The sequence below is a fragment of the Lissotriton vulgaris genome, chromosome 6, assembly GCF_964263255.1.
Source record: "Lissotriton vulgaris chromosome 6, aLisVul1.2, whole genome shotgun sequence".
NCBI lineage: Eukaryota > Metazoa > Chordata > Amphibia > Caudata > Salamandridae > Lissotriton > Lissotriton vulgaris.
In genome coordinates this window covers 1,181,479,079-1,181,505,059 of record NC_141694.1, presented here as the reverse complement: position 1 = coordinate 1,181,505,059, position 25,981 = coordinate 1,181,479,079, and the positions used below count along the sequence as shown (strand labels likewise).

General features: G+C 45.2%; 1 protein-coding gene across 3 annotated transcripts in view; it reads left to right on the top strand.

The window, feature by feature from the left end:
- Nucleotides 1–25,981, top strand: part of UTRN (utrophin) — a 1,497,630-nt gene that overhangs the window by 1,370,139 nt on the left and 101,510 nt on the right. For all 3 annotated transcript variants that reach the window (XM_086927281.1, XM_086927282.1, XM_086927283.1), the window contains 3 exons: nucleotides 7,851–7,916; nucleotides 14,273–14,431; nucleotides 18,632–18,863. In XM_086927281.1, the coding sequence (XP_086783407.1) occupies nucleotides 7,851–7,916; nucleotides 14,273–14,431; nucleotides 18,632–18,863 (457 nt within the window). The remainder of the gene's footprint in view (nucleotides 1–7,850; nucleotides 7,917–14,272; nucleotides 14,432–18,631; nucleotides 18,864–25,981) is intronic.

Sequence of the window (25,981 nt, the reverse complement as noted above, 5' to 3'; positions counted from 1 at the left end):
CTGGACCGGTCACACACCACACAGCGCCATGATGCAGGAAACAGACTAGTTTCGTTTCTGCTGCTTATAAAGTGAAAGTCTTCTGCATCCGGCGCAACCGCCTCTAAAATTGTGCCGCCCGGGGCGGACGCCCCCCCCCCCCCCCCACCCCCCACCCCTCTAGCTACGCTTGCCTCCCACTGCAGCTCGAGCATGTCACCTACAAATTAACCCCCTCCTGGGAGACTTAGCAACACAAAAGATGCCATCGATCTCCCCTCCCTCCCCCTTTCAAATACCGGAGTCCTCCAAGAAGACAGGGAAAGCAGGGAACGAAGGTCAGCGTGGAGTGCGCGCCCCCCCTGGGAAGGTGTCGCGCCCCCCACAGATTGAAGAACACTGCCTTAGGGCATGTATGTGTGCCCCATGTGCACATATGCACATTTCAGGGGTGCAACAGGGTGTCCTTTTGACACCCTGGCACCCTTGAAATTGTATTCTCAATTTGTGATTCTCTAATTGAGAATCGCAAATTGAGAAAGTCTTCCCTTTCATTCCTATGGGCCTCTAGAATGGGGAGATATTCCTTAATTGCAAATGACAATTTGCAATTCACAATTAAGGAATATGTAGGCTTCGCAAAATTATTTGCAAATCCTACATACATAGCATTGTGCGATTCTCAAATAGCGATTCGCAAAACAACGTGATTTGAGAATCGCAAAATCAGAGTTTGATACATATGGCCACAGATCTTATTTACAAAGCGATTGCATCTACAACTATTGTTTTTCACCAGTCCACTGAAACCTGAAGTGCAAGAGTGCATGTGTGGGTATTTTTCATTATAAAATGAAATATAAGGAATAAAGACCTTTATTTATATTGAGGCTTAAATGTAATACTTGTTTTCTTGCTGAGGCACTAACATGGCTCCTCCTTGATATATAGGTAAATGGTCAAAGAATTTGAAATCCTTCTCTCATTTTCCAGAAAGCAATGCAAAAAATCTATGAACATAGAAGTTATTTTGAAAAGTGCCATTTGCAGGTTTTATTCATTCATTTATTAAACTTTACTTCGGCTATTACAGCCATAAAAGAGCATAAAAACAGAGAAAATACTTTTTTTTAACAAGCAGGTAAGTTTTTATGTCAATACACAATTCTTTTTACTGCAGTATGTGAAAATGATTTGTAACCTGGAATCTTCCTTCCAACACCCAGCCACACATTTATACAAACAAAACCATTCACCACACTCTGTAGCTATTAGGTTTAGCTACTGTTTGTTGCATTTGGTTGCCTTTTTGTCTATGTAGGTATTACATAGACTGAACTTTTAATTGAAAGTTGAAAATATTTGTTGCGCCATGGTAATTTTGTCCTTCTTTTGTGTCTCTCTCCCACTCGTCTATTAATCTTTAGGTCAGTAGGCTTCTGAATTTTGTTTTCCCTCTCATCTTATGTTTATTTCATTTAATTTAAAAGATTGTTTTTGATCCGCTTCTTAGAATTTAACCGAGACTGAGGGTTGTATTCTCAAGAACGTGTGCTAAACATCACTAAAAAATGCTAATACACCTTTACACACCGCAGCCTATCACAGGAAAATTACCCTGTGTTAACGTGGAATTCACAACATGGGGGTACGATGCGATAGTTTGCAGAAACCGTGGCCAATGTCCGTGATACAACCACCTCGACGGAGATAAAAACACAAACCACAACACCAAAAAAAGTGCGATAAGCCCATTTGCGATGAAGGCAGGGATAAGCACCGCCAGACCCGCGACACACACAGAAGTGAAAGGCACACTGCGCGAAAGGTAGAAGGGTGAGACAATTCAGAGCCGAAGGGACATCTCACACATAATGCAGCACACACACACATAGGAAGCAGAGCACCCCACCATCTAACACAATGTGGTACAAACACCAACATTTGCTCAAGCGAACACAGGACACAAGTGCACCCATCTGTGGCCTGTAAACGGCCATATGCATCTGGCAAAGCACAAAACAGGGACATGATAATGCACAAGTACAAGCCCACAGTCCTGATGGGGTAGCAATGCACATTTTGCAGGGAGCCAGAGAATCTGTGACACGCACATTGGCATACAAATCAAGACACAACACAGTTGGAGAGAGGTGAAAGTGTGGAAACTTTATCAACAAGTGCATGTCAGTACGCCAAGAGAAGTGCCACGATATGCAGACCAATGCAGCAGCATGCCTGAATGAGGAAAGTATGAAAGAGCCCATGTCAACCTCAGGGGAGTCCATCAACAACACAAGTCAGTGCCAACCCGCATTGGTTGTCCATGCCGGGATCATGAGTCTTGGCCAATGCAGCCATGTCCACTGTCGTCTTGGAACATGTGACCAGATTCCCAACCTGCACCCAGGCGTTAAGACACATGCAATGGGTCACATCAATCAATCAATCAATCATCGCATTTATATAGCGCACTACTTACCCAGTGGGTCTCAAGGCGCTGGGGGAGGGGGATCTGCTACTGCTCGAAAAACCAGGTCTTGAGTTGCTTCCTGAAGGCGAGGTGTTCCTGGGTCAGGCGGAGGTGGGTGGGGAGGGAGTTCCATGTCTTGGCGGCGAGGTAGGAGAAAGACCGTCCCCCTGTGGTGGCTCTACGGATGCGGGGGACGGCGGCGAGGGCGTGGCTGGTCGATCGAAGCTGGCGTTTGGGAGCGTAGAAGTTGAGGCGGCTGTTGAGGTATCCTGGGCCTTGGCTGTGTAGGGCTTTGTGTGCGTGGGTGAGGAGACGGAAGGTGATTCTCTTGTTGACCGGGAGCCAGTGCAGGTCTCTCAGGTGTCCGGAGATGTGGCTGCGGCGGGGGATGTCCAGGATGAGTCGTGCTGAGGCGTTCTGGATCCGCTGGAGTCTCTTCTGGAGTTTGGCGGTAGTTCCGGCGTAGAGGGTGTTGCCGTAGTCCAGACGGCTGCTGACGAGGGCCTGGGTGACCGTCTTCCTGGTCTCGGTGGGGATCCACCGGAAGATCTTACGTAGCATGCGCAGGGTGTTGAAGCACGACGAGGAGACGGCGTTGACTTGTCTGGTCATGGAGAGGGAGGAGTCCAGGATGAAGCCCAGGTTGCGGCCAGTTGTGGCTGCACGTATCTTGTCACTCGTCCATGAATGCGAGTGCAGCAGCGTAGGCCAACACCTCCAATGAACGATCGTCGTCCAACACATCTGACATGTCATCGATGTAATTTATCAGCTGACCCGGACAGATGTGCTAACTCCAACCACTCAAGCCAATGTGCACCAAAGCCCAATCGGGCAGTGGCTCAATGTGCTCACTGCACACGACGACTCGTGCAATCTCCCAGGCCCAGTTTCCAGCCTGCATGCCAAACATCCATGCATGCCATAACCGGGCATCACGGTGACACTCCTGTTCGTGGGCTAACAGGGGGCGGACACACACGTCGAAATCCTGGTCAGCCACCGTTACGTTGGAGAGGCAGACATCCATGGACCACTCAAAATTGCATGAGCGACAATGCAACACAGGCTGAACGCAGATGACGTCCGCAAGGCGGAAGCTCAGCCGGTAACTGATCCACTTCACTTCAAATGGCAGTGCTCCCAGTACATGCAGCAGAGGTGCACAGTCCAGGTCCACATGACTGGAGTCGAGCATGTGTCTTGGATGGTCTGCCATTGCATCAGTGGCTCTGCTTGAAGCGGCACTGTCTTGCCCTGCGCCAGACCTGTGGAAGAAATGGCACAGCTCGGTGCAATGAGCAGTGTCTGTGTGCAACTGGTGCATGGGTGGGGTGGGGTGTGTGCAGGCCCTTTCACGCACGCTAATTATGACCTAGGACTTCTGCTTGTGGGATGTGTACATGTTGGTCGCAAGTCGTGCAGTGCGTAGTGTGGTAGTCGCAAATAAATGCTATTGTATCTGTCAGGGGGTGCTGGCCACATGCAAGTTCCTGCTCAGAGTTGCAGATGTGCTACCGCCTGATGGTGTAGACGACGGACCTTTCATCCCTACAGTAACTTCACCATCTGCACGCATGCATGCATACAGGAGATGCACAGAGGTCTGTCGCGGGTGTGGTGCTCCTCCCTCCCACACCTGTGTGCGCTGCGCAGTTGCATCATGTGCACTCCTACTGCACACCATTGTAATTCATGTCAGCGCATGTCCAACGGCATGCCAACAACACTGTGACGCTTGCCTTTGATGGTGTGCGGCCACGTGAGTGTAGGCCAATGGTCCGGATAGGGCGGACACAGGTGTACAGCCCATGGTTGGCTGTGATTGTGCTGTGAATGAGGTCAGATGACTGACCTCATTCAGTCCGCAGGACTGATACGCATGACACTTGGCAGGCATGTGTCAAGACCCCGAGCGGTCTTGTGCTCCTACGTGTCCCCGTACGTGCGGGCCCGCCCTCCTGCTGCATGCTACATTGCAACATCGACTACTGTGGCCATGGTGGTGACTACACCCCAACACAGAGACACACTTCCCTCACTTTCTGCCCAAAGCCAGGTCCGAGCCACGCCCTGCTCCCCATGCCGAATCAGCACACCCCTGCACTGACCTGACATACGCCAGAACAGCACATGCCGCTTGTGCATGCAGGGGACTGCGTGTGCAGCTATTTGTCCTGGGTCACTGCCAACACTGAGATGACATGGTAACATCCGCTAAAGACAGCACGCTTTGATGTTGCATGGCCCGTGCCCATCATACTGACACAATGACCACACGGACACACTTGCAAAGATGGTGTGAATGGCTACGGGCATGTGCGTACAGCCACATTTATTAGCAGGCACACATACCAAGTGACACCTGTGTTAGATGTGTGTGGGGTGTGTGCACACCAGCTGGCAAGGGCTGCCTGGTGCAGTCAGCAATTGACAACAGTGTACATCGTAAAGGACACAACCATTCAACCTTAAAGGCCGCATGACTTGTGCTGCACAGAGTTAGTGGCCACGGGTACACAGTGTCCGACAGGAACCCACCGCCATGGGACACTGACCTGCGGGAGACTGGGTGAGACTGGGGTAGGGTCATGAGTGCAGAGCAGGTTTCTGTAGATGTAAAAGGAGCTTGTCGTGGAGTGTCTCGGTGGACAGTGGAAGGTGTACCCCCAGGGCATGATGCAAAGGGCAGGACCCCGCTGAAACAGTCACTATGGTGGAGATGAATGGAACAGACACATGTCGGACATCAGGTCCGGACCAGCCAGATGAAGATGCATGAAACCTTCAGGGCATGGACTCAGCCGCCACCAAGGTCCAACGAGATTGTGCCCATGACTCATCGCGCACAGAGTTAGTGGCACCAGTGCTGTTAGGGGATGCTGTGATGAGGCGTGTCCAATGATGTGGACTCCTCCACATTTTACCAAAGAAACAGTTCCACGTGTGACCTACTGGACCGCAGTGTAAGCCTGAGGCAGCGGCCAGCACGGGTCATTCACTGAGTTTCGCCGGCTTGCGTTGAACAGGGTTCGTGGCACCACATGTCCCCGGCTCACATTGAGCAGGGTTAGTGGCACCACGTGTCGCCGGCTTGCGTTGAACAGGGTTAGTGGCATCACTTGTCATAGGCCTGCCATATGGAATTATGCCTCACTGATCGAAGGGAGTCTGGTGCTGTGCCGCTGCCACGGACTTGGGGACACTGCCATTCAGGACTCAGGACACAGTTCCACATGTGGGGCACTGGGCCGAAGAGGACGCCAGTGGAGTATGTCAATGGAAAGGAGTGATGTGGGCCAGCGTCGGGTGGCCATCGATGGTCTGCGGAGGCTGCAGAGGTCGCGGAACTGGTGCTTGGAGCTTGCACCGGAACGTGGTGCGCCCTCTTCGCACGTGCATGCAGGGGGAGACGTAACGTCCAACATTTCTGCATTCTGCCCCTAAGCCTGTGGGGACGTGGTAGCGCCCACTGGCCACTACATTCCATGCACCAGCAGTTGATCTCCACAAGTCCATTTCTGTGGTTTGCACTCTGTGGTCTGTCCGGCACCTCCAAGCCACACCTGGCATTGGGTAGGTTCACATTCCTAAGTCACTTGCCGCTCTTGCCCATGCCTGTTCCATGCCTCTCCTCACATCCTACTATTGCATGGTCATTTTCTCTGTGGCATCTGTGGGTCTAAAGGTGTGTCTCTTGGCTGAGCTCCCTTTTATGCTGCAGGTAGTCATTAACATCAGCAAAAGGCAGGTGTTAATTCCCTGGTGCTATCGCGGCTTATCACATTTTTTTGCGGCGCTTCACAGATCTGGCATTTCGTTCTGAAAGTGGTGTTGTTTTTTCATGTGTTTTTGCATGGGGACACCTACTCTGCATCTCATTAGGGTTAGTTGGTGGTGTCCACCGTGGTGATACATTTTGGGGCAGTTATCCAGGGAATACAGGCAATGTATGCCGTTTGCACTAGCTTGTGAATGGGATGTTAAATCTATCTCCACTTTTGATGCGTTAAGGTGGGGATAAATCGTGAATATCCCCCTAAATGTGTAAATCGTATTGATAATAATCCTTGAACCTGAAATTGTTAAACAGCAATACACTTATCACTGCCCAAATAGCATTGTCAAAGATAATAGGTATGGCTTTAATGTGCATAGCCGTGCAAACACAGGTATTCTCAAATGCTGATTGCATGCACAGAAGCTTTAGTGCATTAAAGGCAGAACCTTTGGTTTTGCCAATGATGGGGACCAAAGTATTAGAAAAGTTTTACTTTTTATTCGGAATGCATATGGGATATAAAGAATTACATGTAACCAGGTGTGCTGCTTGAGAGTACTTTTTCAAATCTAAAATAGCCCCTTTCCCAGGTCACTCATGCGACACTTGCCTGGCCCTCACACACACACATATAGGTAATAGACATCTCTACCCTCCCCCCTCTCTTCCACTTTCTTCTTTCAATGCCTTTACATCTAGTTAATACGAATGATTCCCTACCTGCCGGTGGATGTAGGTGGCGGCTATTGTAATGCTTGTCTTTTCAAAATATTAAAAGATTTAAACAATAAAATAGCCCCTCATTCGCGAAAACATTTTCTCGAAAACAAAACTACAAACCAATCAGTCAGGAGCATGAAATGAGAGAGAATACTCCTCTGAGTAGATCTAGAGCCTACTCTGTATTTTTAGAGAATTTGTAACAGTAGAAATTGCAGACGGCTGCACTATCAGGCCTGTCTTAAAAATGCTAAGCACATTTAAAACATAATTGACAGAAAGCATCTGTAAGCTATTAATATAGGGTTTCTGATCATGCCAACGGAGTTGAGTTCTCTTATCATTCAAGAGGCTAACCAATCAGTTACTAGGGGCCATATGTATCAACAACCTGATTTGCGATACTTGAATAGCGATTTTTTAGGAATCGCTATTTGAGAATCGAAAATAGGGATGTATGTACAAAATCGCAATTTTTTTGCGATTTCTTAGTATTCCTTAATTGCGATTAGCAAATTGCGAATCGTAATTAAGGAATACTTTCCAATTCATTTATATGGGTCAGGTGGCCCATAGGAATGAATGGGAAGTTATTCTCAATTTGCGATTTGCAATTCTTACATTGCATTTAAGGAATTGCAAAATGTGTGATTCCTTAAATGCAATCGCAAAATAAGGAATCGCAAATCTTGCGATTCCTTATTTTGCATGCAGATTTCTTTCATACATACCATTTAGCACTAATGCGAACGCATTAGTGCTTGATACATGTGGCCCCTAGATGTTTACTTTTTGAAGGTCTGTGTAGTGAAGTTTGTGACTAAAATTTCCGAAATGCAAAGTCCAGTATGTGAGTGATGATTTCACACTAAGCATATTTTCCTACTTTCCTTCCAGACTGGCCCACATGGAAAGAACGAACGGTTCTCTGCTCACGGACAGCAGCTCCACCACGGGAAGTGTGTAAGTAAATCATGCAATTAGTGCAGCTAGCCGGGGGCATTTTATTTGATTAGAGTTGTCGCGAATAATTTCCTTTGATTGCTCGTTTGAAATGTAAGCCCAATCAGTACGTGTGAGAAGCAAGCTGACAACAAAATCAGTATAAAAAGTATGATCTTGTGCAGGAAAGAGAATCATTGTAAAGGATAGTTTATAACTATGATGGTTAATGATGTGCCTGCTGCATTTCTATAGCCCTTTTCCATTTTGTTTATTTTGCCACTTTCTATCTTATTTACGTTATTTTTACGTGTATGAGTTTCTCATGTCGTACTGTGTGAACCCAGCCCTATCTCAGGTTCCACGCAGGCTTCTATGACAGGGTTCTGAATAAGCCGTTCTGAGGCTCTTCTAGTGGAGTACCTCTCCATGAGGAACGGTGGGACCCATTTTGTAGCCCTAGGATCTGTTAACCATGTTTAAATAATAATACAATATTTGGGTACTTTATAATCCAGGGGTTGTGGGAAGCCCAACTAGTATTTGGTACTATATATAGGAATATCGATTACACCCCAAGCTTTAATTTCTGATGTACTTAGAGCCGCGAATAGGGCTCTGTGAGCCAAGTCCTAGCTGCCTTTACACTCAGACCAGGCGGTCGTGAGTTCGAATACCCAGCTTTTCATTTTTCAGAGGTCAGTAAACAGAGTATTACTACATTAGGAAATTATTTCTGGGCTTTTAGTTAATACTGATGCATAAACGCTATATTAATATCATAGGAGTGGCGTTGCCTGTAGTGTATCTTTTCTAGCTCGATTTAAGTCCATGTCTCTCGGTTGGAGGGCGCTTCTTTTAGGCAGTAGGTTCCCATCTTTTTTTAACAAGCGCAAACTTATCAGATTGCTCTATTGTATATTACTCATAACCTAGATTTAACCTTCAATCTATGTTTTTATCTTCAGTGTTTTTCCGTTGGTTAATATCTTCATTTTATCTATACCTGAGAGCTTAATGTAATTGTTATATATGGTACATTTGGAGCTTAATTGCAAATGTAGGTTTCTTCATATGGTGTTTTGGAAAGAGAGATTGACAGTCTTTTTGACAGGTGTACTTTCTCCGCGTGTAGAGTCTCAATCACTCTGCATGGCATAAGCATAAGCATATTCAGACGCATACGGGTAATTAGGTACCTTCTGCTTTCCTACTGATTGACAGCTCCTTTGACATAGGCTGCCAATCTGTCATTTCTGTAGGTGCCCTTGGCCTGACCCCTAAGTTGAAACCTGCCATTTGTTGCTGCAGGTGTGTCTTATGGCAGAGCCTTAGCCTCAGTTGACACCTCAAGTGATTTTTGTTCATTGGGATATGATATATAGTTTTATATTCTTGGACGTTCTGCCACATTAATGATATAAGCCTCTCTTGTTTATGTTAAGCTACTAATCTGGCAACTATGGCTACGGGATGGTGCTTTTCTCGTTTTTTTTTCATATGAGCATTTTATTACGTAAATGTCCTCTTTCTGTGATACCAGAGATATATCAGCATTCACATGGTGTGAAAACGTCCTAAAACAACAAAAACAGCAACACCAACAAAAACAAATGCAGCCCTCATCCAGATTTAAGTGGAAGAATCATGGCGAGAAAGCACTCTCATATATTTATTTTCTTAAACATTTCAAGCACGTTTCATTGCTGCCATAAATTGTTAGTTTTATTAAACTTAGTGTTATCAAATTTGTCTGTACAGTACTAGTGAGGGCATTTGTAATATCACACCGGATTCCTGTGGTTATTCCTCATGTCTTGCCAGTTTTTCTCCAGGTGGAGTTTCCGGGTGTCTGACATTAAATTTGCAAAGCTAACAGGGATCTCATAATTGGCTGGGCTAGTAAGCTCCGTTCATGCTCCTCTTGGGCGATGTCTGCTTTGTGATATGGTCTGTCTCCCACAATGTGCCCACGTTTTTTTGAATTTTTTTGTGTCTGCTGCTGTGTTTTTTATTTACCAAGCTTAGTTGACAGGAAGTGGCTCTATTAGAGTCTTGTTTTTCGACAGAGGTGATAAAATGTGCTTAAAACCGACCATGAGTGTCTCCTCTCTGTGGCATCTATGCTCCAGGTGCCTCATACATGCTGTGGTCCCCTGACTTAATTTTGCCTGGACTTCATTATTCTTGTGGACCTACATAGCATGTTGTGACTGTGGCTAGGGACCTCAAGGCTCATATCCTCAGTTGCACAGGAGCTCCAGTAAAATGTAGGAATTGTGGGAACACTAGACATAAAAAGTAGAATTTTTTTACTGAATTTACACTGAGGTGGAAGCAAATAATGAAACTAGCTACACCCTCCTGCCATCTTTAAAATCTATTTCTAAACTGCTCTGAATAATTGAAATAGTGTCTAGTACATATTTATTTATTTATGCATTTTATAAAGTGCACAAATACCCGAAGGTGTCTCGGCGCTCGATTGTTCCTGAAAATATCCATAAGACTGCTTCCTTGTGGTGCCAGTTTCTCCCACACCATTCCATATCAAACACACTGGCACTGTCTGTTTGTTGGTACTGATCAGAAACTGACCAATGGTCTGTGGCTAGTTAGTCTCTACCAGATAAGGTGTTATTGAATGCAAGGAGCTTGTTCTTTTGGAATAAAGGCAAAAGGCACACTGTGGGTGTGGCTGACAGTCACTGCCATCACTAGGCTCTGGACTGTACGTGCTAGCGACAGAAATCCATCCCTCCTGGCATATTGAGTTTGAATGCATATTCTGAAAGACGTAAATCGCAAAAAGATATCAACTTTTTGATGGAGAGGATAATAAAAAGCTTATGTGATACTATGAAATGGATTGGGGAAACGAAAGTAACAGCAGAGGTCAGGGTAGCCCAATGAATAGAAATGTTTTTTCTGGTTTGATAGTGCCCCAGTGAGCAGGGATAGGCGATAATGATTTCAATAACTACAAGAAATGGTGGAAGAAAACTACCAGAAATAAAGAAATTGAATAATAATGCAAAAAGAATGTGACATATAGAAAATAAAAAAAAGGTGGACTTGAAACCCAATTAATGATAGTGACGTTGAGGCAATGTTTGCAAATTTTTGAAGAGTAGAAAGACTAAAGGAAAACAGAAGGGGATACAGTTATTTTGGAACAAAAGGAATAAAGCAAATTGTAATTTGATTTATATAGCACTTACTACCACTGACAAAGTGTCAAATCGCTTTTCAGCCAGTAGCACGCTACTCTGCAACCCAAAAATTGTTAGTGGTGAATTAGTGTAGGGAAATATTAAATGAAAATTCACTAAGATGAGAGCGAAGCATGAGAAAAGGACACTCAAGAAGTAACAAATAAATATAGAAGTTCAACATAGTCAAGTTTAACACCGGACAGAAAGAGGAAAATACACTAGCAAATATTACAAAATAAATAAAGCTACAAACTAAAGAATTGCACAATCAGTGACAATATGCAAGAAAAGGAGACAATATGGAAGAAAATCGCATTGAAAAAGAAAATACATTGCTTTAATAGAAAAGAGCCTGATTAGAAGCGGAAAGACCAATCCAAGGCACGAGAAGTTTCTTAAAGGAAAGCAGAAAAGTAGGCATGATAATTGTGGTCGTTAGAAAAGAAAAACATTTATTAATTTTGAAAAGTTGGAAGTGGTAGGTAATGTGAGGTTTAGGTCTTAGAAAGCAGAAAGTCGATTCAATTGACAAAAAACATTGGTGAGCTGATTTTGAGACCTAAATGCATATCATGTAATTTATATGTATTTATTTAAGTGAGAAACATAGACTATGGCGTGAATATATGATGAAAAGAATCTTTCACGCTCTCGTTGATGTGAAAGTATCGAACTGATAGTGCACAGGAAGAAGCAGTCTCAAGGTGCATCTGAAAATGAGTTGAAAGAGAAGTCTGGTTAGTGTAAATTTTGGTAGGATGCCTCAAACAAAGAAAGGGCTTCGTAGCACACTTTAAAGGAAAGATTAGAAGCAACAGAGGCAGATGTAAAGGACACAGACTGAATACATGAGAGCAGAGCTTTAAATTGGCCGGTACTCACAGGTACTGAGTACTGGCACTTCCTATTTTTATCACTCAGAGTACCGGCACTTCTCTACTGATGAGGAGAGTACCAGTACTTATTAAAGGATAGGCGCTTTGCTGCTAGGGCTGGTAAACTTTCTCTGACAGTCAAAATACGTCTGTAGCCCTGAGTCGAGCCCCCGCTGAACTGTTCAACGTGGACCAATTTGCATGATGTCTGGGTGTTGACCATCATGCTGTGTTGAAAGGAATCGAGGCAGCCCGGTGACAGTGCAATTGAGAAAGCCATGGGAGGTACGGAGGTTAAAATGGCTTGAATCCCACCTGATTCTTTTGTGCAAGTGTCTGATCATGTGTGTCTGTTGCTTGTGCGTGTTTTCATGTGAGAGAAAAGAGGGATTAAATCGAGACACTTGGGGGAACATTAAAGGAAAGGTGTGGAATGCTTTGTTTATGCACATCTGTTTGTTTCCTTCTGTGTGTGTCTACATGCTCGAGAATATATAGTATTGTGCCAAGTAACAGCAAATAACAGGATTTAAGCTGCAAATATAAAAAATTAAGGAATTGTTCAAATATCACTGCGTTTGTCTTTTGTTTTGTGTAACAGTTTAACGTGTTTTGTTCATAGAAACCATTTCTCATGTGTTTTGGTATGTGCCACAACTAGTATAGAAGTCAATAGGTATGTCAAGTCTTGCCTTTGCCCCGCCCCTAGCCCCGCCCACTCGCCACACTTAAAAGTGTACCTGCACAATTCTTTTCCTGATTCAAGCACTGGGGGAGAGAAAGGACTTGAACCAAAAAGTGAGCTACTTTGCTGCTTATTCGGAGCCCAGAGATAAATGTTACACTGGGCATCTTTTTCACCCGATTAAACCCTCCGAGTCCAGCCCAAACCACGCTTATAACTACAACTGTCCCCTGTGAATCACGACAGGAACTTGAGCTGTACTGGGTGAACTGTCTTGCAATAATCCCAAAGACGATTTTCAGCGAGGATGCTATCGGTCAACAATGCGACTGTTGCTCGACCTTTTCCCTTTGCAGACCTTCCCAAGTACAGTACAGTTTAGTGTATTTTTCTCTGTGACAAGATTAGTGGCGGCTAGTATTTGAAGGCGGGGAGAGGAGGCGGGCATGAAATAAAATTAAAAAATGCACACTTACCTGTCTGCTACTGTCACCACCGCCTCCTCTCGGTCCTCTTCCAGGGCAGGAAGCAGGATGCACCCGGCTCCCAGCCTCCCGATAGCCAGCGTTGCGATTGGTCTGAGCGCCATGACATGGCACCCAGCCAGGGGCTGGAGGGGTGGGCATGTTCTTCACGCAGGCTGTAATGCAGCCTGCATGGAGAACATGCAAAGTGCGCATGAATGTTTGGCTGGCCCCAAAGGGCCGGCAAAACATTCATGCGCCCTTTAGTGAGTGCAAACCACTTCTCAGCAGAGCAGAGCAGCCCCACTTCGACCTGTCCCACCTGCAAAGCTGCTGCAGCAAGGAAGAGATAAAATGGTAATAATTTAGAACTATTAGCCTTTCATTTTTCCTTTAGCGACACTGCTTAAACGCAAGTGGGGTGATACTCCTCCGCCTTAGGGGAGGAACCGCCATTGGTCTAAATGTCCACTGAAGTCAGATGTGCTGTTTTATGCTTCATATAGAAGAGCAAAATATGCAGGACATCTTATACAAAAAGTTCATCATTCATCGCAGCTGTCTTAACCAGTTTCTTGCAATAACAATTTACCCTGCATTACAGAAGACAAAACTACTGTATGATGAGTGCGCTGCCAACATCTACCACAACTGCTTTTAAGCCTTCCTAAGGCCTGTCTGCCAGTGTATGAAATCTTCACAGAAGTTCGAGGCTTTTTCCCTGTTTTTTATGTTGCTTTTCCCTATTCATTTTGCTTTGGATGAAATCCAATTTAGTGTAATAGAACACTGTACTGAATGAATATTGTGGCCTTATGTGGCACGCGGGGAGTACTCAGGCCCTGCTGAAGTGGTCCCTTGCACCCTTTTACTACATTATGATGTTTCCAAGATGGCTGAACAAACTGGCTTATGTCAAGAGTGTAAAGCGTGCACAGTGCCACTGAAATGGTCATGCCGGAAAGCACCAATCACCACTACTCTGTTAACTGGCAGAATGACTTTACTAACGCTCAAAAGCAGTTTCAGCACTAATTACAACTGTGTGTAAATGAAAGTCCCGTGGATTGTGTAATAGGGAAGCCTTCGCATATATAGGTTTACATAATTGTCTTCATTTCTGGTCTGCCTTGCCCAGGGAGGACGAGCATGCTTTGATACAGCAGTACTGCCAAACCCTGGGAGGAGAGTCCCCCCTGAGCCAGCCCCAAAGTCCTGCACAGATCCTGAAGTCGGTGGAGCGGGAAGAGCGGGGAGAGTTGGAGCGAATCATCGCTGACCTGGAGGAAGAGCAAAGGTAATGGGACGTTTTTACTAATCTCTTTATTGCTGACATTTTCCTTCTATGCCCTGGGACCCCAACCTTCTTCTGCTACCTAAGCCTGTTAATGTTCATCTTCTGCAGCTTCAGATGCATCTTAATTTAAGCTTCACTTGTAATCTTCTTTCCATTCACAAGGTTGCCTTCTTATACCTTTGTGTGTGAGTGTTTCTGAATGAATGCAGTGAATTATGTTAACTTAAACTAAAGTTAAGGTTATCATCTTTTTGGAGTGAGCACCTTCATAATAGCAATGCCAGAGAACGAAATCAGCATAGATGTGGAAATTCCTCGATGCAAGACCTGGAATAATTGTCATACTAGAGAATTATGACACAACATTACCAAAATGCCTTTATTTAAGCATGAACTGTCACTCAAACTTCAGTTGTAAATAATATACATTTACCAAGTCCCAACCTGAGAGCTAGTTCATAGTTTAACCCATTCCTCCCCTTGCCAGTCAGTTCATTCAGGGCCTGCAGTATCACGCAACTACAGTTGCATGTGCACATGCGGGTATGTGGTAGTCTGAATTGGGATTTGATCATCAGCTTTGTTAGGTCGCACTTTCGGCTCAAAACTGGTGTGGACCCATAGGGGTGAAACTCAAGCTCCTGATGCATTGCCCCCTTCCCCCTTTAATGGAGCCCCCACTCAGTCTAAAGTCTGTCTATGGATAGCAGTGAGATGTGGGAGTCTCTGGGACTTCTTATCACATTTTACAGGTGAGCTATGCCTTTAGACACCACCCATGTCCCAGCCATGCACCACTGCTGTCAGACATGGAACTCGGTTATCGACAGTGGATTAGATCCCCGATGAAAACAAAGAAGCACATATTACAAAACAGGACTGTCTGTTCTCAACCATGCCTCACCACAAATCTCCATTTGTAAGGATTCCCGATTTTGCCTTGGTTTTGGTCTTGTTGGATGTATGACCTTCTGTGAAATAATTGATAAAACTATCCCTATAAATGTGCAATTTTAATAAAATAAGAATAAAAAAAATGCCACTTTTATACGGAAGCCCAAAGTCTTTCTCTTCTCAGCTTCATTGACCGTAGCCTGTTTTTAATTAAATCTCTGTAAGATCGTCAGACATTATTTAGTCGCAGAACTGTGCTTGCTGGATGAAAACCAAGCCTGAAGCCTTCCCCTCGCCATGCATGCTTTCTCATCCTATTGTGCTGCCGCATTGCTAGGCCTTTTCCTGCCTTTCCAGTACATGTAAATATAACACAGTGAGGCTGGAGCTGAATACCCTGGACCGTTTTAAAACACTTGCTTGTAACTGAGGAAAGGCTGAATATTGGTGCATTCTATTGATTACATTCAGAATCTGGCCAGAAAATGGGTGTGGTCAGGGTAGGATCCTTTGGACTTTTTTCAACGAGGGCATAAATTTCAAGAAGCAGCAGCAGACCAGACATGGGCTAGAGTATTTCCTTTAAAGAGCAGAATAAGATCCAAATGTACTTCCCCATTTAACTATTTGAAAACCACGCAGGTAAAGGTATGTCCTTTTTAGGTCTCGCCTGTCGATGCGCATGCGCATCGAGCAAGCGAGACTATGGGGGCTTATCCACTCTTTATCCACTGCAAGGAATCGTGGCGATTCCTTGCAGTGCCCGTGACTTTTAAGCTCAATGCGCATGCGCATTGAGCTTAAAAGCGCGTGCACGTCCGTCTTGCTTTACCCGCTCCGCCCCCTCCCCTTCCCGCCGTGTCGCATTTCTCCTCCCCCCTCCCCTCTCTTCCCTCCGTCTTGTTTATTTATTTTACCCGCTCCGCCCCCTCCCCTTCCAGCCGTGTCGCATTTCTCCTCCCCCCTCCCCTCTCTTCCCTCCGTTCATCACACGCGCAGCAGGAAACAACAGTTTAACAACGACAGACCCAACCGTGGCGCGAGCACACACATACAGAACACTTTCAAGATGATTTAGTCTCCCGGATGAGTACCTAGCTGGCACGGTGCCTCCGCCTCCTAAGTGTAAGACAGTAATGCAAAAGGGAGGCTTGTCAAAACGCCACTGCCTAAAAAGACAACCTTAGAGACAAAAGCACTAAACGAATGCCGATCGCCCCGCGAGCCCGGCACACATCCATTGCTCTCCGTCTGCTGCCGGATCAATACTGCGACCTCATTTAAAAATAAACAGGGACGCTGCAAGTAGGTCGAGTTTACTTTTGATATAGGATTCACTGCGGGGAACAGGGAGCTCTGCTTGACCTCCTGCCTCGCGCATGCCACCCGGCAATATTTCTTCGCTATTCTCAGAAGGAAGCTTCATCTAAAGTGTGCTACCGGGCTGACTCTATTTATTGGTGTACAGGGGAAGCCTGGCTTTAATTACGATATATGCATGCCGGTGCATACTCGAGCTCTCGCAGCTGAGCATGATTAATGCTCCGACGCCTTGCGTCTTTTGTTCTTTCTCTCTTCCTTCATCCGCGCGCTCTTGCAGGTTGCACAGCTCTGTCCTCGTCAAGTTCCCAAACTCGCTAACCTCTGCGTACAGCATCCGCTACTTACAAGTATGTAGTGATGATGACAAGAGCAACTAATATACAAAGATGTTTATTTGCTATCTAAGCTGTGAAATTGTTTTTATTCAAACATACGTGATGACAAACTCAACAGGTGTTTCAAGTTCAAAGCAATCACGAGTCCCCGAACGTTCTGATTTTCGTTGGCTCAAAGTGCCATGTGCTTCAATTTAAGAGAGAAACTGAACCTCCTGTGAGCCATTGTTACAAAATGGCGCATTATTTAATACTCATAGGATGGGGTAGAACAGCTGCACGGAAGAACAGAGAAAGATGGATTCCCATTGCGCTTATTAATGTGAAAAGCCTCTAATTCATTGACAATGCAAACATTTATGTGTGCCATTGAGTTAAGCTATGTTATATTACTGTGTCCTAGGAATCAACTTCCTCTTAAGATAACCTAACACCACTATTTAGGTGTACGATACTCACCGACAAGAAAGAATGCATAAGACATCAGTGGGTTTTTCAGATCATTCAATAAACACATAGGGCATATGAATGGCTTCCGGAAATACACAAGGTACTAAACAATATGATATGGGTCCGTCCCTCACCTTCAACACCTCACCCTCACTCACCCTCACCCACACTCACCCTCACTCACCCTCAACGCCTCACCCTCACTCACCCTCAACACCTCACACTCACTCACCCTCACCCTCTCTCACCCTCTACCCTCACTCACCCTCAATACCTCACCCTCACTCACCCTCAATACCTCACCCTCACTCACCCTCACCCTCACTCACCCTCACCCTCACTCACCCTCACTCACCCTCACCCTCACTCACCCTCACCCTCACTCACCCTCACCCTCACTCACCCTCACTCTCACCCTCCCTCACTCTCACTCACCCTCAACCCCTCACCCTCACTCACCCTCAACCCCTCACTCACCCTCACTCACCCTCACCCACCCTCACCCTCACTCACCCTCAACCCCTCACCCTCACACAGTGCAATAGGTCTCGGAGCATTTGAGTTAGAGCTTTTAGAAATGTTTATGGCTTTTTTTTTTAAATTCTTTAGCATTGGCTACAGGAAACAAAAATGCTAAAGATTTACAAAAAAACCCATAAACAATTCTAAAAGCACTAACTCTAATGCTGCGAGACCTATTGCATTTCCAATGCTTGTTTTTTTTTATTATTATTATTATTTTTTTTTTTTTTGTTGTTTGTTTTTTTGTCCTCATTATCCAGGTAAAAGTATGTCCTTATAGAAATGTGAAGATAGAAAGGAAGCATGTTTAAAGTAATTTGGTGCTGTACCTATTTATAATCAGTTGAAATCATTGTGCTCAGTGGTTGGGGAGGTGGATGACGTATGCCGGATTTATCCCAAAAACATTTTGTGTTGTGGAATATGCCATATTGACCTGACCTGGCATTCAGCTCTTGAACCATACAAAATCAAGTTTGACAATTGCCTACTTGTGTAACACAATGGTTTACCCTCACATTGTACATCCTCTACTAGTTGACAGCAATTTAAGTGCAGCAAAGAAATGAAACGTAGTATTTCAGTACATTCCCCTTAAATAGACTGATTGTGCATTCACTGCTGTTTATTTTATATGATGTCCAACACCGTCCGCTTCTCTCCTCATTCAAATTAGGAGCTTACAGGCTGAATATGAGCAGCTGAAGGAACAGCATCTAAGGAAGGGGATGAATCCCCCCTCTTCCCCGCCGGACTCGCTGCTCTCCACTGAGGACTCCGAGCTCATAGCTGAGGCCAAACTCCTCAGGCAGCACAAGGGCCGCCTGGAGGCCCGGATGCAGATCTTGGAAGATCACAACAAGCAGCTGGAGTCTCAGCTACAGCGGTTACGGCAGCTTCTTGAACAGGTATAGTTGTCCTTCCTCATTGCTACTTTTTGATGAATTTGTCTATCATGGTCTTTGAAGCAGTTTGAAAAAAACTTTTAAACAATAAATACATCTCATTTCTTTGGGTGAATCTGAAATCATTCCTGTTTTACTCTTTTTCTAGTTAATGAAGACATTCAAATATTAGAAATTTGAAAACCATCATTTTGAGTCCAATAGAGTGTATGGGGCAGTGGCATGGTGGATTTTGGAAGTTGAGGCCCCTCAATGCCCATAAAGAACTCTCCAGCGCCCGACCTTGGGCATTGCCATCCCCCTGGTCGATTGCCTTCACAGGCTTTCAAATCACATGCACACACACACTTACGCCCGTGTCGGACTGACCTCTAGGACAGCCTAGCAGTGCCCGATGGATGGTCTGACAGGTCACTGTGTGGGCCAGTTTTATGCTCTGCTGAACTACTGTTTACTGTTGATTTCGCTGATATTAAAACATTGCCAGCTGCAAGCTCAAATTCAGTCAGTCTTCCATACCTTGTAGAACACTCATAGAACGTGTCTTTAACAAGTTCAAACATGCCCTGATTAGCGAATATTTGGCTATTTTACCTATCCAGTTTGCTAATGGCAGCAACTTCTAATATGGTGCCACAAAAACGTTTCTGGGTCAGTCTCCAACATGAGTGTACATGCGTTTTGTCTGCAGGGCAGACCATGACTACTGACTTCCCGTCCGTCTGCAGCCTACCAAAGGCAGAAGCTTCCACCCAATCAGAAGCCAGAATAGATACTGTGGTAGACCTCTTTTTTTCTATTCCAGCTTCTGATAGGGCAAGAAGGATTTTGATTGAAAAGCATTGAAACTCCATTATCTGACATGCTGCACTGCCTGACGCTGGTGCAGCATGACAGATATGTATTGTGTCTGTGTGAGGCCAGAATCTAAGAGTCCCCACCTGACACATGCACAATACAGCTAGTGGAGCCCTCCTCTGCTGGCAAGGCAATATTTCTACTTTTACAAGAAAAAAGAAATTCCCTAAGATTATTTGTTTTCATGTAAAAGCTGTAACATGCCAAGCAATAGTGGATTTACGACAGTGAGTGGGTCGACATCCTGGCACCCCTTTGGGCATCTGCCATTGGTATAGGGCACATATCCTTTAAAGTCATTCAGGTAATATGCATCTTTAGCAGCCATGAGGTAATATACATCTTTAGCAGCAGCAAGTAACTAAAATACCTAACAATTTTTTATCCCAGAAAGGTGAACCTTTCTAATGAGCGACAATCAGAAAGTGTTTGTAATTCCAGGCAATATTTAATAGGGACCATAGTTCTCCTCATGGGAGATAAACCTCTATTTCTGTGAATGCAGAATTGAGTTGTTACATATTTGTCTTTTTTTTAATCAGCAGGACGTATCAGTCAGTTTTAGAAGCCAGTGTTTATGGGACACACTATTTGTAAAGCTGCACGTTGCTAAGGGTCAACATATAAAGGATTTTCTAATAATGGTCATTTTCAAACACGAGTTCCTTTGTAGGTCTCGCCTAGGCAGTGCATGTGCTGTCTATCGAGACATCAGTTTTCATTTGTTCCTTTATGTGCCTGTCGAAATTCCTTTGTGTTTGTTGGTTAATAGTTTACAATTGCCCCTTCCTTTGCTGTTTTGGTCACGCACTGCAGTCTGACCCCGTTGCATAGATCACTTCATTATCGGCCATATATGTTAGTTTTGGCGCACTACTTTTTTATTTGCATCGGCATGTTTGGCTATCCCTACGCGCTCAGCCGAGGGTTGCAAAACCTGTCCTTATTTGATTTCCTGCTGTCTTTTATGTCACTAGCTCTTTTTCAGCTGAAGGCTATGTTGTTTTTCATCCTATAAGATTTATGGTTTCATTAGCTCAAATGTCCAAACTTTAAATAAGATACTTACTTAATGGAAGTGTAGTTTAGGAAGACATCTGACAGTAGGATCAAGAGGGCAGGCATGTGGGGAAAGCGCAGGGATCAAATCGTCACAACAAGCAGGTAGGGAAGTTACACAGAGGGTGGAGGGGCAAGGAGCATAGAGGGTGGGTGGGCAAGCAGCACAGAGGGTGGAGGAAAGCAAATGAGGGTGAATAACTTGATTGATAGAGAGCTATGTGGAGTGTGGGTGGGGGAGAACACATGGGTGAGAGAGCAGCATGGAGGAAAGGCAGAGAAGTACATGAGCAAGGTAAGAACAAGTGCATAGGGGAGAGAAAAACATGGACAAGAGAGAGCAATGTGGACCGCCAGGAGAGAAAAGCACATGGGCAAGGTAAAGCAGTATGAGTAAGAGGGTAGGAGATGCACAAAAACAGCTGAAGAAACGTGCACTCACATGGAGTGCTTAAGCTAAAGTGAGCAATGGAAGGCACAAAACACAGCCAAGCAGAGAGATGGCAAAGAGGCTATGCTCCATGGGCGGGACAAACACAAGAGTGGCAAGCTGCAACAATGTAAGCCATTGAATAAGAAGCAAGCAAATGAGTGACAATAAAGGCAACCAACGGTAAGCAAAAGGCACCACGCTGTTTCATCCATTGTTTTTAGTATGCCTGAAGTTTGTCTCAAGATGCCCAAATGACCAGGACTTGATGGTGTATTTTCAGTGTTGCTACATACCAAATACATATTTGATTTCCTGTCTTATCCGATACATATTCTACAATTGAAATATGTTGATTAGGAACAGTCAGTTCACTTGTGTGCTCTTTCTATTGATGTGCTCCTTGGTTTAAGATGGTGACTAAGAGTACGGTTGTATTTCTACTTCTGTGGGATTTTGTATTTTGGTTTTGAATTTCTCTTAAATTGATTAAAGTTAAGAGGTTTGGATGCAATCACCCACTCTCTTTCCTACTGAAAGAATACATTAATTAGAATGGCTACAGAGGTATATTAAAGAGAAGAGAGGCACATTTTGTCACACACCCCAACCAGTTTTAGTCATTCACTAACTCACTCTCTCACTAAAAATCTTACCCCCTCACTCATCATACAGCGTAACTAAATCTCCACCAAAGTGAACCTTCGGGGGACCCGTAGGGTATTGCAGCACCGGCCTGTCGAGGAGCAAAGCCCAATGATGAAGCATGACATCCCTTGGGGTGTGTGAGGGCAACAAGAGGCAAGACCTGTGATTGTCTTTATCTTGTGAGGTTTAGACCTAGTCTCTTATTTATTTATTTATATAGCGCCTGAATCAACCCCCGAAGAGGTATTTTCGCGCTTTAGACGGGCAGCATGGATGTAATACAACTACAGCTAGCTGGATCAAGAACAGAAAAGAATTGTCTAGAGCAGCTTTCTGAATTGCAAATGATCAGGGCATTGTCTCAAGAGTATGGGAAGCTCGTTCCAATAGCGGGGGAAAGATGAGAAAGGGCCCTACCCCCTAATCTAGCCTTCTCAACTGGAGGAACCACAAGAAGATGTTTGGAGCCCAAGCGAAGGGATCTAGAAGGTAGGTACAGTGTAAATTTCTCCGAGAGGTAGGTGGGGCCTAGATTAAACAACGCCTTATGGATGGTACAGCAAACTTTGAATCTTACTCGTTGGCGAATAGGAAGCCAATGAAGTTGCAAGAGAAGAGGGCAGGAGGCAGTCCTAGGGGGGCATTGAGGACCAATCACGCTGCTGTATTCTGGACTACCTGCAGTCTGCTGAGCGAGGCCTCATTGGCGGAGATCAGAAGACCATTGCAGTAGTACAGACGGCTTAGTACAAGTGCCTGGGACAGAGTTTTCTGCGTTGAGTTGGGAAGCAGAGGAAAGACTCGACGGAGCAGACCCATTGTATGGAAACGGGAGCCAGCTGTCTGAGCAGCATGCTCCTTCTGAGTAAGAGCTTGATTCAAACGAATGCCGAAGTTCTTAACAGTTGATTTGAAGGCAGGATGTGCACCCAAATCGAGTAGCCACCATTCAGGCGTACATAGAGAAAGGGCCTCTCCGAAGAGCAGAATCTCAGTTTTCCCCATATTGCACTGGAGGAAATTACTCTTCATCCAGTGTGAAATGGCTCTCATACCAGAAGAGAAGGCCAACTGTACAGATGGAGTACATTTGTGGACAACAAGGTGTCCATATAGGAACAGTGACCCACCAGTTTGGTTCTATATTACTACATGGAGCACGGGTACTGGACCTCAACTAGCTCCTAGTCCCCCCTATTTTGATTTATACCCACCACATCTTCAACATTGGAAACAAGACGATTGGCAACGGACTCAAGAATGTCCCGAATGCCTCCATCACCTCAGCATCCTTATATGAGGACTGGAAACATGCTGAAGTAAGGCCTCTCCTGAAGAAACCATCTGCCGACCGAACAGAACTGAAGAACTACCGGCCCATCTCTCTGCTCTCCTTCCCAGCAAAGGTTCTCAAAAAGACAATCAACCAACAACTTACCAAATACCTGGAACACAACAAACTCCTGGAACCCTCTCAATCCAGATTCTGAGCCAACCTCAGCACAGATACAGCCCTAATTGTAGTCACCCACAACATCAGGTCCTCCTGGACTGTGGCAAAATGGCAGCCCTCATCCTCCTGGATCTGTCGGCCACCTTCAACACTGTCTCCCATCACATCTTGACCAACAAACTTCACCACATAGGAATTCCAGGAGACTCTCTCAAATGGTTTGCCTCATACTTCACCTAAAGAACCCAGAGAATATGTCTCTCACGGTTCACATTGGAACCCAAGAAGATAATCTGCAGCATCCCCCAAGGGTTGTCCCTCAGCCCCACTCTCTTCAACATGTACATGAGTCTCCTGGCCAACACTGTCTCATCACATGGACTCAACATCATCTCCTAAACCAATGACACGCAGCTCATCTGCTTGCTGTTAGAAGACACCTCCACCACCAGAGCCAACTTCCACAGATGTATGATGCACTTCGCCGACTGGAAGAAGGACAGCTGTTTCAAGCTCAACACAGACCACAGTGCAACAATGCATGGTGACCTGCTGAACTCAGCCCAAACCCAGCCCTGACAGACCAGGCCCACAACCTCAGCATCTGTCTATGAAGAAATATGTACATACAGTCTCATCCGCCTGCTTCCACACCCTATGCATGCTCTGCAAGACCCTCAGGTGGCTCCTAATCAACACCAGAAGAACCATCACGCAGGCCAAACAGCGGTAACACACTCTACGAAGGAATCATCGTGAGCCTCCTGAGGGACTACAGACAATCCAAAACTCATCGGCAAGACTTGTCCTCAACCTCCCCAGAGAGACCTACATCACCCAGCACCACAAGAAGCTACACTGGCTCCCTCAAAATGCTAACACTCGCGTACAAAGCCCTGCACAGCTAAGGACGTGCATGCATAAAAAAAAAAATAACCTTCCACCAACCAACTAGATACCTGCGATCCACCTCCTTCTTCCTCTCAGCCACCCCCGGATCTGTCAAATCAACAGCTGCGGGCCCTTTCATCTCACACTTGGCGGCCAAGGCCTGGAACGACCTTTCCCTACACCTGAGGACCCCCTCATCACTCCAGAAATTCAGTAAAGGGCTTAAGACCTGAACGTTTGACTGAACAGAGTACCATGAAGTAGCTAGAAACTCCTGCGCCTCAAGACCCTCACTGGTGATTTGCTGAACTTTACAAGTCCCGATTGTTTGATTGATTTAAACGTTTCTGTATATTTTTAAAAACATATCCTGGTGTACCTCAGTACTACCTAAGAAGTACCACAGTACTACCTAGGAAGTACTGCAGTACTTAACACCTTCGCTGTGGCGGCTATTCCGCCGCAGCGCTAACGGTCGCGGGGGGGCGCGCGGCTCACCTGCGCGGGTGACAGAACCGTTCTGTCACGACTCGCGGGTGAGCTGTGCTTGTGACGGAACGGTTCTGTCACGGCCCCGCCCGCTTAAAGAAACGCGCCGCGCAGGCACGAAATCAGCGCTGCGCAGGCGCGCCGAGCGGGCCATGACGGAACCGTTCCGTCATGAGCACAGCTCACCCGCGAGCCGTGACGAAACGGTTCCGTCAATAGCGTCGAACGGGTTAATAAATATAAAAATAGAAACAATCGTTAACATACAATGTACTGCACTGAATTTTAATAATATAGGGAGCTACAGTGAATTTTACTAATATAGGGAGCTACAGTGTATTTAACAATTTTCATATCTTATTTTGTATTTTTTTTTAATGTACAGAATACCAGGGTAATATGTACAAATTACCACTCTATCATTTTTTCTTTAAAAGTTCATTATTTTAAAAAACAGGGTACTTGCTAGGTAGTAGTTCAGTACTCTGTAAACTTTTTAGAATAAAAACACATTTCCCTACCTATTACCACTTTGACAAAGTGGTAATAGGTAGGGAAAAACAATAAAACCTACTACTTAACTATATCTGAGGCCTTAATGCAGAACAATGGCAAAGCGTAGTAAAAATATGGCTGCCTTTTAATTTTGTAAACACAGTCATTACCCTATCATATACTGCCTTGTCATCGCTTTATACCCAAAAATTACTGCAGTATACTGTGGCCCAATATATAACTAAGGCCCAGATATATTATTGTGTTGTGTTATCTTTGCATCACACATAGGCAACGCAATACTGGTCAGATTTTCAAAGCAACACAAGGCCACCATGCTTGGCCCTGCAACACTTGGTAAATCTGGAGAAATGCAAGGCAGCGCAATTCGTGTCTTGCGTTACTCTGTACACCATATTGTACATTCCTGCAAAATTTGCTGTACATCCATATGCAAATCCACTCGATGCCTGTGTTCTCTATGTCACTCCACTGTATGCTTCTACACTAGTTATGTTAAACTTTACTTGTATAGTGCACGTACACCAGGTTGGTTTCTTGGTGCTGCTCTGAAGGTGTTAGACTAAGATTTTACTAGTATGCCTGTTTAAATAGCCAAGTTTTTAACATTTTGTGGAAGCTCATGAGGTTTGAGCAGGATCTGATCTCAAGTGGCAGGGAGTTCCAGAGGTTGGGGCATAGGGTGGCAAACTTGTCCCCCCAGCACGTTTTAGCCTGAAAGATGGTGTGGTCCGGAGGTGCATATGGGCAGATCGTTGTTTGCGGGTAGGAGTGTAT